Source organism: Alexandromys fortis, unplaced genomic scaffold (genome assembly GCF_014885135.2).
Source record: "Alexandromys fortis isolate MF-2015 unplaced genomic scaffold, M_Fortis_MF-2015_v1.1 scaffold_89, whole genome shotgun sequence".
In the NCBI taxonomy this organism is placed as follows: domain Eukaryota; kingdom Metazoa; phylum Chordata; class Mammalia; order Rodentia; family Cricetidae; genus Alexandromys; species Alexandromys fortis.
The window spans coordinates 594,401-607,741 of NW_026067973.1; the positions used below are offsets into that span (position 1 = coordinate 594,401).

General features: G+C 48.9%; 1 protein-coding gene across 6 annotated transcripts in view; it reads right to left on the minus strand.

Annotated features, from left to right (window-relative positions):
• Positions 1-3,083, minus strand: part of Kmt2a (lysine methyltransferase 2A) — an 81,752-nt gene extending 78,669 nt beyond the window's left edge. For 3 of the 6 annotated variants that reach the window (XM_050156317.1, XM_050156318.1, XM_050156314.1), the window contains exon 1: positions 2,568-3,082. In XM_050156317.1, the coding sequence (XP_050012274.1) occupies positions 2,568-2,990 (423 nt within the window). In that variant the 5' untranslated portion in view covers positions 2,991-3,082. Of the gene's footprint in view, positions 1-2,567 lie in introns of all 6 variants that reach the window. The other 3 variants (XM_050156319.1, XM_050156315.1, XM_050156320.1) reach the window with 3 other exon arrangements.
• Between the last annotated feature and the right edge of the window lie 10,258 nt (positions 3,084-13,341).

The window sequence follows — 13,341 nt, forward strand, 5'->3', positions numbered from 1 at the left end:
GATATTAAATCCCTGGATCTAGGTCTGTCTGTCTCTCTCTCTCTCTCTCTCTCTCTCTCTCTCTCTCTCTCTCTCTAACCAGTCTCTTAAAAAGTTATGATTGGAAGCTGTTGACATAAAACTTTGCTTTTGAATGTGTGATAAGAACACTGAGACCTTGGACACACGGTCCTTCAATACGAAATGCATAAGCATGCCAACAACGAAATGCTGCTGCTTTGGGATCTCCATAAAGCAGACCAACTTCTCCTAATAGAGACTTTCTTATAACACTCAAATATACACAAAAATAAAATTCAACATATAACCAGTCTAGTCTCAATTTTGAAAACACGTAAGTAAATGATAAGTCAATGTAAGACTTTTTTTTTTTGCTGCTGTATCTTTTAAAAAAGCAGAATCAACTCACATTTAAGCACCAACTCCATGCAAGTAACCTGAACGGTTCAGTCTTTTTGTCATGTATGAGGCCTTTGGTTCTCCAACTACATGGGATCTGTGTTGTTAGCTTAAAAAATACAGAATTGGCCTTTCAAAAAAAAAATAAGCTACAGCAACCAATAAAACACTCTCAAACAACCCTGCTTACTGCAGCAGCCTTCTGAAGGCTGGGAAAAGGAGGTGGAGACAGAGCTGAGAGAGGCAGGCAAAGAGGATGCTGCAGCTAGCTAGCTACACAGCAAGGAACACGCCCCCATCATGTCCTCCTGGCTCTGTCAGAAGGCGGGTTGTTGTCAGTCTCCTGAGCCAGCTGCCTTAGAAACAATTTTTAAAAGGAGGCTGGGAGACTAACAACTGGGGGAAAAAAAAGGACAGCTCCTTAGGATCTCCTCCCTCCAGGTCTTCCCAAGGCCTTTGCTAAATCTAAAGGGGTGGAGGGCATAAGGGGCCACAAGGGGTTTGCCCCAACGGCAGAGCACGCAGGAAACTGCTGGTTGCTATCTTTCCCTTTCTGTTTCAATCAACAGCACTACAGAGCAGCAAACCCCTACCCCCCTTCACTTCAGTCCCTGGCAGCTGCTCTTCCTCCCCCTAGCATCCCCCATCCCATTCTCCGCCCCCCCTCCTGCGACTCAAACAGCCCTTTCTGCATCCAATGGAAAACAAATGCGCAACGCCACTGACTGAACCTGAACTCAACTTCCCTTCCCTGGGCAACTTTCCTTTCTGCTGAAAAAGGCTGAAGACCGCCTATCAAAGCATCCCGGCTCTCAACCGATTACTCAATGGGAAGGGGCAAAGCGCTGACCCTCCACCCACCTTGAGTCTCCCAATAGGAATCGCAAATAATCTTACCTCCCAAAGACTAACTTTACTCCATGATCCTCCTCTTTTTCCCAACCCAAAGCAACCACCATTGCCACCACACTAACGTAAAACTGTCCCTTATCTACTCTCACCCCAGCCAGGCTCTCCTCCACCCCTACCAAGCCCCAGGATTGGCCTAGGAAAAGGTGGATCAATAATAAAATGACGAGGGGAAAAAAGAGAAAGAGAGAGAGCGGGAGGGAGCCAGGGCCAGAGGCTGCAAGCTCTCAGGCGCAGTGGGTGGGGTAAGAGAGCAGCTGCTTCCCTTGGGAGGATGCTGTTCTAGTCCCCCCACAAACATCACCCCTCAATGGGTGCCCCCCTTTCTCTAGAGCTGGAAGGAAAGTCTGCTCCCTCTCAAGGAGAATACTGGAAAGTAGCTCTGCTCCAAGCTTAGGGGGACACCGGGCCATTTTCCCTCTAACACACACGTTGGTCCTTCATCTAAAGGAGGGAAAGGGGTGGAGTTGGAGGTAAATCCCTGACACCAGCAGCCTAGGAACCGCAGCCCTGGAAGATGGGGAAAGGGACTAAGGCAGGGGAAAGCACTGTTATCTTCGCAGGAGAGATGAGGACAGGCAAGGTAGAGAGGAAAGGTTTCCCGTGGGGTGGGGCGGGACGAGGAGGCCCGGTGTGCTGGAGGGGGGAGTGGGCTGGGAGTACAGGTGAGAGAAGGGGGAGTGGCTGGCAAGGTGAAGACCTGGCTGGCGATGGAGAGAGGGTTGGTCAGGTTTTTCCGAAAGCAAGGTGCAGCAAGGCACCTGGATTTCCCATGGGCCAGGAGAAGAACATGGCCCTGGGTGAAGCCAACACCCGAGAGATGTCCAAGGGGAAGACTGCCCTAGGAGTAACACATCTGCCCAGGAAAGGAGGCGGAGATGTGGCGGGATCAGGTCTCTGGCAGAGGGAGGGAGGAATCTGGCTCGGATGAGGTAATCTGTGAAAGGGAGGAGGGGTTCAGTCCCGGGATGGGAAACCCCCGCAAGGGGGTCTGTGCCAAGGGATTTGGGGAAGGGTCCAGGGAAAGAAGGCGGTGTAGGGGGTAAACGCCCTTAGCCAGAAGGGGTTGAACCCCCGGGTAAGGCGCCTGGGGGTCTGCAGTCCATAAGGGGGGGTTCCAAAATGGGAGGGCCATTTGCCCCGGGTTAGGGACCCCAGGATGTTTCCAGGATTGGGATGCTCCTCAAACCTGGATGGGGGAGGGGATGGGCTCCGCAGAGGGTCGAGACTCCGGACCCGGGGGTTCCTCGCCCCCTTACCTCTCCGCTGCCACCTCCCCCGCCGCTCTCCCCAAACACTGCCCGGAACCGGCGCAGGTTGGTGCCGATGGCGGCCGAGACCTGCAGCGCCGCGTCGAAGCCCGGGCCCACCCGGAGCAGGGCCGGCCCTGAGGAGGCTGAGGACGATGACGAAGACGAAGACGAGGCAGACGACGAAGAGGCTGCTGAGACGGCGGACGCTCCCCCTGGAACCCCAGCCCCGCTGCTTCCCGCCGCCGCCGCCACCGCCGGGGGGGAGGGGGGCGCCCCGGGGCCGCCACCGCCGGCCGGGGGCCCGGGGGGAAGCAGCAAGGCCGGGACGCGTTGCCGCGGGGCGCCCCCTAGGCCCCGGCGCCCCCCGCCGCCACCGCCCCCGGTGGTCCCGGGTCGGGCGGGGAAGCGCCACCGACAGCTGTGCGCCATGTTCGCCCCGTAAGTGAAGCAGCGAGAGGGAGAGGCGACAACACAGGGGGGCGGGGAGGCGGAGGGGGGGGGAGCGGCGGGCCCCGGAACCTGCCTAACCCGCCTGGCGCCGCCCGGCCGCTCGCACCCCGCGGCCCTCTATGCCGAGCGCCGGGTGGCGCTTGCTTGCCCTGCAATCTGCATATGGACCTCTGGCCTCCGCCTCCGCCGCCCGGCGGCCGCTGCTCTATGCTGAGCCCCGGGCCCGGCTCCTCCCGCCCCGCAACCTGGATAAGTGCATGCCCCGCCCTCCGGGAGCGGCAGCGCCAGGGAAGATGGGGGGGGGGGGGGGAAGCCTTGGAGCCCGGAGCGGAGGCGGGTTCCGGGGAGAGGGGGAGGGGGCGAGGGCGGCGGGAGGATGGAGGCGGAGGGAGCGGGTGGCCCGCTGCCGGGAGAGCCGAGGGGCCGATTACACACGTTCCCGGGACGCGCAGAGACTCGAGCTGCCCAGGAGAGCAGCTTCCAGTGCGGCGCGGCTGCTGGGTCCCGGGAGGAGCGAGCCTTCTCCGCCTTGGAGAGCGGCGGGTTTAGCCCTCATGGAAGGCTTCTAGAATCCAGAAAGCCCCATTGTACTCCATGCAAAACCGAAGCGTCGCCCAGTTGAGTCTATGCAAAATGGCAAGGGCCTCGGTGAACGCGCTTTAAAAAATAAAATCCAATAAAAGAGGAACCCCTCCCATCTTCATGCTTGGAGCTCTCTCTAAAATGCACACGACCGAGTGGCGGGCTTCCGCCACCTCCTCGCCCCACTGTGCGCTGGAGGGAGGCAAGGAGCTTCTGGCTTTCGTGCCCTTCTGGCGAGTTGGGGTGTGTTTTCCCAGCCCGGACGTTGGAGCCCACGGCGTGCGCTGCGCAAACGACCTGGCGTTACAACGGAGCTGAAACTGGGTGGCTAACGGACGGGGCCCAAAGGGAAGAGGCGGGCAAAGGCGCCCCGCCCCTTCTTCCTCCGCTACCAGCTTGCCGCTGCATGCAAAGCGGACCCTAATGTATGCACGCGAAGGGAGGGGGCTCGCCAGCACATTTCTCATGATGGGGGGGGGATCGTTGGGCATTATGATACACTGGGTGGAAGGGGCCCACCTCCGGCAAGCTCTGGGCGCAGGGTTAGCAAGCCTAGAGGAAGGGAGAGGGAAGAGGGATAGGGCAGCGGCGGGAGGGGGTAGTGTGAATATCCACGGGGTTTACTTTATTGCGGGGAATAGGAGAGGGCGCCTCTAGCAAGGCGTTAGAAGCCTGCGGGGATGGAAAAATCAAGGAGGGAGGGAGGAGGGATTGTTGCCCGAAGAATACGCGTTGGCTGAGGCTGGGAGGGGGGGGGATCGATACACTGCCTGCAGACCCGGAGCAAACTCCATCTCCCCCCACCCTCCAGCCGAGGTGGAGTTCGCTGGAAGGTCACGCAGCCTTCCAGGTCTCCCGCACCCGTAGCGGGCACTACTCCGACTAGGATCGCCTAGGACAGCCGATTTAGGAAGGGCAGTGAGGGTCGTAGTAAGGCAGGTAGAAACCAGCTCTAACCCACAGGAGGTTGTCTCGCACGCCTCCAGAGGTCCACGGCCTCCTGGTGCTGAAAAACCTACGTCCTTCCTACGGAGAGAGGGCTGTGCCTGCGAACGAATGGGGTTGTGGGGAGGAAGGGAACAGAGAAAGGGAGGAGACACAGTCAAACCCCAACTCCCCAAACTCGTCCGGGATCGATCATCGTTCCAACCGCGCAGGATGGGGCCCAGATGGTTTGCAAAACGCACATTCACACAACGCACGCACAGCCAGATTCCGTTGTTGCTTCTCATGGCTTACTAGGTACAGAGAGTGGGAGCAGCGAGAGGCTATTCAACAGCAGCCCCATAACTCTGCTTAGGACATAACACACCCCATTGTGGATGATTTCTCTATTGCAATATATTTAGCGTTAGACTCTGGGGTTTTTGCTTCAGTATAGCTGCTCTGATCAGTTACAGATTGGCGACCACGTGGATTCTCTCAAGCATCCTGATTTGTTGCCTCTCTCACTCTCTCTTGCTTATTTTTCTTTTGTATTTGACGCCCCCCTTCTTTAATATGCATAACGGCCTACAGAGGTAGTAGGGAAGGGACTGAGCGACAGGCTTTATATAACTGTGTCAACAGAATTTCTTCCCGCCCTCCGCCTTTGAGAAAACAAACCCGCTGGATTCTGAGTAACCCCTCCCTACAAGCACCCTTCATTTAGCACAGGTGGGAGGTCTGCAGGGTGTGTGGCAGCAACAAGAATGGAGAATGTCTTTGAAGGTTATAAAGACACGAGCCTGGGAAGTGGGGGAGAACTCCTTGAGAGTTGGTCTTTCAGGCTAGTGTGGATCACTAGCTTTTCAGAGAGCTAGGATGGATCAGATTTGTTTTATGACCGAATGTTTTAGAGGAGAAATCGCGATTATAACTTGCTTTTGTCTAGTACATTCTATGAGGCCAAATGCTTTATGTGTATTTAGTTCTTACTAATCATGTAAGATAATTCTTTTTTTTTTTTTACAAGTAGGGAAACTGAGTAATGTTCTAGACTACATACATAGTAATAGGTCTGCAGCTTGATGGGATCTAACACCAGTATCCAGAAACTGGACTGTGGACAGCAGAAAGACATTCAGTGGAAGAGCAGCTGCCTATCATTTGGAAAGCCCTGGGTTTGATCCTGAGCACCAGCACACACACAGGGGGTTGAGGACACACATAGAGACTATTCTATGCTTTTCTCATGTTACCTGAAACTACATGTGCTTTATTTTTGGTATTAAATTTTGACTCATTTCTCTTGCATACCTAATATAGTCATGTGGTTAATGTTTTTTTTAATATTTATTTTTGAGACATGGCCTCATCTATTTGAGACTGATCTTGAACTTTCTGTGTAGCCAAGGATGACACTGAACGTTCTACCTCGAGAGTATCTGGAATACAGGTGCGCCCCACCGTACCTGTTTTAGTGTGGGGCTTGGGATCAGACCCAGGACTTTGCGAGTGCGGCAAACACTCCATCTACACCCCCATCGCCTATTTTTTAAACACTAGTTTGTTTGTTTGTGTGTTTATGTGTCTGCTTGTTTGTATGCACAGCAAGAATTACCCACAGAGGTCAAGAGAAAATCAGAACTCCTGGGACTGAAGTGACAGGCAGTGGTGAGCCACCTGTTATAGGTGGGGAACAAATCTCAGTCCTCTGCAAGAGCCACTTGAACTCTTAACTGCTGAGGCTCTCTCCAGGCCCCTAACCCCCATCTCTTAATTTTTTTTTTTGAGATGATCTAACTAACCTAGACCCCAGCCAGCTATGTAAACCAACCTAGTCTCAAACTTAGAAAGATCCCCCTGCTTCTACCTCTGAGTACTGGAATTACATGCGCCACCTTGTCTAGCTTTGTGTGGATAAAATGTTAATGAAATTTAAAATCCCACCACACTGGTTCTGAGCTACTGCATTTCTGCCCTCGGTCCTGTCTTACTCTTAGCGGCAGCAAACGTCACTGTTGGTGCATATACTTCAAAGATAGCCTACACCTAAACAAGCAAATCCATAGAGACCTTTTTCCATAAATGCAAAGATATCAAGTCCATTCCTGGCATCACAACAGTTTCACTTAATAAAGCTAGGAAATTGTTTTTTTATCACTCTTGGGGATGTCTGGAAAATGCACAGTTTAATTTAACTAGATGTCTGGTAGTAGATACTTGCATTACTTTCTAGCTACTAAAGCCCTCCTCCTCCTCTTCCTTCTCTCTCTTATTTTTACCTTATGTGTATGACTGTTTCACCTGCGTGTATGTCTAGGCACCATCTGCATGCAGTGCCTGTGGAGGCCAGGAGAAGGGTTGAGAATCCCCTTAAACTGCAGTTAAAGATGGTTTTGAGCCACCATGTGGGTGCTAGGAATCGAACTTAGGTCCTCTGTAGGAGCAGCCAGTGCCCTCAACAACTAAGCCATCTCATTTAAAAATAAAACAAACACAGGGTTTCACTGTGTAGCTCATGCTCCCCTGGAACCCAGTCTGTAGCCCAGACTGACCTCAAACTTGAGGCAATCCTCTTGCCTGGTTGAATGCTGTGATTATAGGTATGAGCCACCATGTCCAGCCACTCAATTCCACACAATAACACAGTGCACGACTTTGAACACACACCAGTTTGCCACTGTGTAATATTCTTTTAGTATAGAGTCCTAGAAGTGTAGTTGCTGAACCCAAAGTATGTACATTTATGATTTTGATAGATATTACCAAATTGTCCCCAGCCAATAAAGGTTGTTCAAGTATTTCATATTCCCATCAACAATACTGAAGAGGGCTTCTTTCTCCATAACCTTTCTGAAAGTTTTTCTTAGCCTTCTTGATCTTTGCCATCCTAATAAAAATGCACATATTTTACATTTTTCCAAATGAGAGAAGGAACCCTTCAGGAAGGAAACCCCAAACTTTGCCCATTTCTGAGAACTCATAAATTACTCTGGCTTTAAAGAGACCTCTAGAGGCTGGAGAGGTTGGCTCAGCAGTTAAGAGCACTTGTTGCTTTTGCAGAGGTCTGGGCTTAATTATCAGTATTCATATGATGGATCACAACCATCCTAACTCCAGTTCCAGGGGATCCAATGTCCTCTTCTGACCTCCATGGACAGCAGATATACACATGGTATACATACATATATGTAAGCAAACACTCACATATAAAATGAATAAACCTATTTTTTTTTATCAAAGGGACTCCTAGCTGTTAGCTCTCTTTCTTTCTACCCTGTGGACTCCTCGCTGCAAAATGAGTATCACGGTGGAACTAACATGGGCTCAGAGTCACAAATATAGGCTTAATTTGCAGGTCCAATACTTTTAGGTATACACCTTGAGCCAGGTACCTGGCCATATGCCTATCTCCTCATTTGCAAAAATTAGAATCTTAATAGCAGCTTCACAAGATTGCTATGAAGATTAAATTATATATTCTAAGTATCTTCTTTCTTATTCAGATAGAAACAACACACACGGTTTGCTTGTTGGTTTGTTTGTTAATGCTAAGAATAGAACCTACCTAGATTTTTTTTTTTCTGTTTTGAGACAGGGTTTCAAATAACCCAGGCTAACCTCAAACTTGCTATATAGCTTAGCATGACCTAACTCCCGATCCTTCTGCTTCAACCTTCCAAGTACTTCACTCAGATTTTCTTTACCATTGGTGAAGACAGCTCTCTCAATTTCCTTCCTCCAAATGGACACAGTGCATCATCAGTACAGCAGACCCAAAGGTCTTTGAATTGAGACAAGAAGCTGGCTGAGTCATTTAAATTCCCCCCACAGGATCATCACAGAACATGGAACTGGTCAGAATTTCTGGGTATTGCTTTTTCTGAAAAGAAAAGAGCAAATCTATAACTATTTAATAAAGGCCCCCTTATATTATGGAGGTGATGGTGCAGCCTGGGCATGTAGTGTACACCTGTAATCTTGGCACTAGGGAGGTAGAACAGTGGACGGAGAATGTAAAGCCAGTCCGGACTGCACACTGAGTTCAAGGCTAGACTCCTGGACTAAAAGACAAACTAATAAAGTAAAATAGAAAGCAATAGTTGCAGGCTAGAGAGAAGGCTCAGCAGTTAAGGGCACTGACTGCTCTTCCGGAGGACCCAAGTTCAATTCCCAGCACCCACATGGCAGCTAACAATTGTCTATAAGTCCAAGACCTGACACCCTCACATATGCAGGCAAAACACCAATGCAAATAAAATAAAAATAAAACATTATTTTTTAAAGCAGTAATTGTAGTCCCCTTGTCTACTAGTTTTCATTTCTGAACTTCAGAAGAATTTGGCATAGCTCTATTTATGACTGAAAGGGTTTTACTGAATCTAGGATAGACAGCAGCTGGCTTTCTGCCAAAGACAAGGTCTAGCTAATTTGGGGGCAAAGCTTTGTGAAGACAGGAGCCATGAATTACTCATGCTTGTATCCGCTGTATACAGACAGTTTATATAAGCCCAATTCATGCTTTCTAAATAAATGGTTCTTCCCATTTATGATTAGATTTGGAGATTGACTCTAAAGGGCTTTAAATTTTTTTGTTGATTTATTTGGGTATTTATAAACATTTACTTATTTTGTATGTATTTGTGTGTATGTGTGTGTATAGGTTGGTGCATGCCATCCTATGTGTGTGGAAGTCCGAGGACAACTTGCAGGGGTCACTTTTCCTCTTTCTGCTACATGGGTTCCAGGGACTGAACCAAGTAGCTAGGCTTGGAAGCAAGTGCCTTTATCACCAAACTGTCTTGTCAGTCCAAGGAATGGTGTTGTTAGAGGATTCTGGCAACTGAATGTGCTAGCTGGCTTTATTATTGTTGTAATTTTACATTTACTCTGAAATCAGTCAAACTATCTCCATTTGAAATTATACCAGTGATCATAATTCATATATATGTGTATATATGAACACATATATATTGGTATATGTGTGTGTATATATATATTGGTGTTTCGAGACAGGGTTTCTCTGTGTAGCCTTGGCTGTCCTGGAACTCTCTTTGTAAATCAGGTTGACCTCAAACTCACAAATATCCGCCTGCCTCTGCCTCTGAGTACTGGGATTAAGAGCATGAGCCACCACTGCCCCGCCAAAATTCATATTTTTCAAGGAAAGAAAAGTGATGAGTAGCTATCATCTGCTTATGGCTATTTTACCTTGTAAAAGCTCCATGGGAATTCTGTATTTGGGAATTTCTTTCTCCTGCTTTCCAGATGTCTCTGAATTGTGGCCATGGTGACTTCTGATTGGCACAGGTTAGGTCTGTTGCATAAGCTAACCCAAACTACCCAGTCACAGGAGACAGAGAACGAAATGGCCCAGTGAAGTATAGGAAGGCTAGAGGAAGCTGCAAGAAAAGATGTAGGAGGAACTGAGAGCAGCTCTCAAGGTGGCAGGAGGTCAAGAGATGGGGGGGGGGGCTAGAGCAAGTGAGGTGGCCCGGCAGGTAAAAGTGCTTGCTGCCTAGCCCGATTCCCTGCGTTCAATCCCCAAGACCCACATAGTAGAACAGAATCGGTTTCCCCAAGCTATCCTGTGACCTCCACACCTGTGCATGCACACACGCACAGAAATTTAAACGGTAGTAGGAAGAGGCTGAAGAAACGGCTCAGAGATTAAGAGCATGTGTTGTTCTCGCAGAGGACTCTGATTAGGATTTCCAGTCCACATGGTAGCTCACAAAGGTTTCTCAGTCTCGGGGACTGGACACCTTCTGACCGCCTCAGGTACCAGGCCTGCACATGGTACACACACACATTCAGGAAAAGCACCCTTACACATAAAATAAAAATAGATATTTTTGATGAAAAAAGGGAGAAGCAGAGGCTCACTGTGGAGTCCGACCCGCAGCCATCGCACCAGGACGCCAGTCATGAGAAACCACTGCACTCTAGAGCAGACATAGGTGATATCTGTAGATGAAACATCAAAGCCCAAGACAGACTGCTGGTTCAGAAGGCAGGGAGAAGCAAGGGGAGGCACCTTTTTCAGGAGGCACACCTGTAAACGGAAAGAAAGGGACCTTGGCTGGAGCCCCTAACACATGGTTAAGAGGCTGCTATAATTGTTTTTGGGGCAGGAAGGGTCTCGTACGTACAGCCCAACCTGGCTTTAAACACTCCATGTAACTGAGGTCGACACTAAACTCCTGATCATCCTACTTCCTCCTCCCCGGTGCTGGGATTATACGAGTACACTACCATGCCTGGTGTGCGAACCCAGGGCCTCCTGTGTGACAGCAAACACTCTACCATTTCCAGCCCTAGGAGTTTATTCTATCTATCTGTCTGTCTGTCTTTCTGTCTATCTATCTACTTATTTATTTTGGTTTTTCAAGACAGGGTTTCTCTGTGTAACATTCCTGGCTGTCCTGGAACTCAATTTTTAGATCGGGTTGTAGATTAGGCTGGCCGCAAAGTCACTGAGATCCACCTGCCCTGCCTCCTGAGTGCTGGGATTAAAGGTGTGCGCTACCTCTATCCAGTGTTTCTTTTATTTTTTCTTATCACATGTATGTGTATAGGGCATGTGAGAGACTGCAGTCACATACTGCGACACCGCATATATGAGTGTCAGCAGATGACTTCTGGGAATCAGTTCTTGCTTCTTTCCACCATGGGGAACTCTGGGAACCAGATTCAGGTTGTCAGTCTTGTTTAGCAAGTGGTGTCTGCTCAACCATTTTGCTGGCCTTCAAGAGTTTATTTAAGTTTTTATTTTAATTTTTAGTGTTTATGTGTGTGACTGTTTTGACTGCATATATGCAATGCATCACATGAGTGCCTGTTGTCTGAGAAGTTCAGAAGAGGGATTTGGTTCTCTAGGAACTGGAGTTATAGGCAGTTGTGAGCCACCATGTGGGTGATAGGAATTGAACCCAGGTCCTCTGCGAGAACAAGAAGTGCTCTTAACTACTGAGCCAACTCTCCAACACAAGACTTTATTTTTAAACTAATTTTTAATTGCTGTAAAAGTGAGATATGCAAGGTAAATTTTTTTGCTTGTTTTTCTTGAGAGAGGGTTTCTCTGTGTAGCCCTGACTGTCCTAGAACTCACTTTGTAGACCAGGCTGTCCTCAAACTCAGAGATCCACCTACCTCTGCGTCCCAAGTACTGGGATTAAAGGTGTGGGCCACCACCACCAGCTACAAGGTAAAAATTTAAAGTATCATTAAACAGCATAAAATTAGAAGGTCTATATAATACTGCTGTCCCTCTAACATTATATGTGCACATGTAAATATGCAAGTATGTATGTTATATGTACATAGATATGAATATATACTTTAAAAAAAGTTTTCTTGAGATATTCTCTCAATATAGACTAGACTGGATTCTGACTCATAGAGATCTGCCTGCCTTTGCCTCTGAAGTGCTGGACATATATATCTTTCCAACTGATGTGAATATAGTCCACACATTTCTTCACTTGGTCCCTAACCTCATGAAAGTCCCAGAAACCCTTATCTCCCTGACCTCACTCTATCTTTGGTTGCTACTGCTTTGACCTTTCTTGTAGTTCCTGGAAGCTAGGCACACTTAGCTTAAGGCTTTAGCACTTGCCCTTCCGTCTGCCTGGAGTGTTCTTCCACTATGCATCCTCTTGGCTGACCCTCACACTTCCTTCACATCTCTCTGTTCCTGCCCCCTCCTCAGATACTACCATTGGCACTCACAATACCATGTACTACTTCTTCCCCTCCCCCTTCCTTTTACAGGCCTCTTGTTCTAGACAAGCTCTACCATTGAACTACATCCCCTGCTTTACTGCATTTTTCCTCCCTCCCTCTGTCTAAGAGAAATTGCTATGTATACAGGTGTTTTGCCTGCATGTATGTCTATGCACAAGTGTTTGCCTGGTGCCCACTGAGGCCAGAAGAAGTCAATGTAACCCCTGGAGCTGGAGTTACAGGTGATTGTAAGCCAGCATGTGAGTGCTGGGAACCAAACCCAGGCCCTCTGGAAGATCAAGCAGCTGGGGTTCTTAACTGCTTATCTGGGGGCTGGAGAGATGGCTCAGTGGTTAGGAACATTGCCTGCTCTTCCAAAGGTCCTGAGTTCAATTCCCAGCAACCACATGGTGGCTCACAACCATCTGTAGAGAGGTCTGGCGCCCTCTTCTGGCCTTCAGGCATACAGACAGAATATTGTATACATAATAAATAAATAAATATTTAAAAAAAAAAAAACTGCTTATCTGTCTCTCCAGTCACCCTACCCTCCTCTTTGTGATTAAGGCTCAGACAGCCCAGGGTAGTCTTTGACTCACTACATTTTGGAGGATGACCTTGAACTTCCTGATCCTTCTGCCTCCCCCACCCCCAAGTGCTCAAGTCAAGCTGTCTTCTTTCTAGAAGGCAGGCCCTCTCCCTCTCTATCTTCTTCAAGGTCTCTCCTGCCCACCACAAAGTTTGGGATATCTTTCCCCTGAGTGTCTCCCATCTATCTCTTCCTTACAGAGGAGCGTACCACCTGTTTTTACTCAGTGCTGGGGACTCCAACTCAGGGCCTCATGCATGCTACGCAAGCACTCTACCAACACACAGATGCCTGGGCTGGAGAGGTGGCTCAGTGGTTAAGACCTCTTCCAGAGGTCCTGAGTTCAATTCCCAGCAATCACACAGTGGCTCGCAACCATCCATAATGAGATCTGGTGCCCTCTTCTGGTCTGGCCTGCAAACAGAACACTGTATACAGAAATTAATAAATCAAAACCAAAAAAAACCCCAAAAAACAAAAAATCCCCAGCTATATCCCCAGACCCTTTTG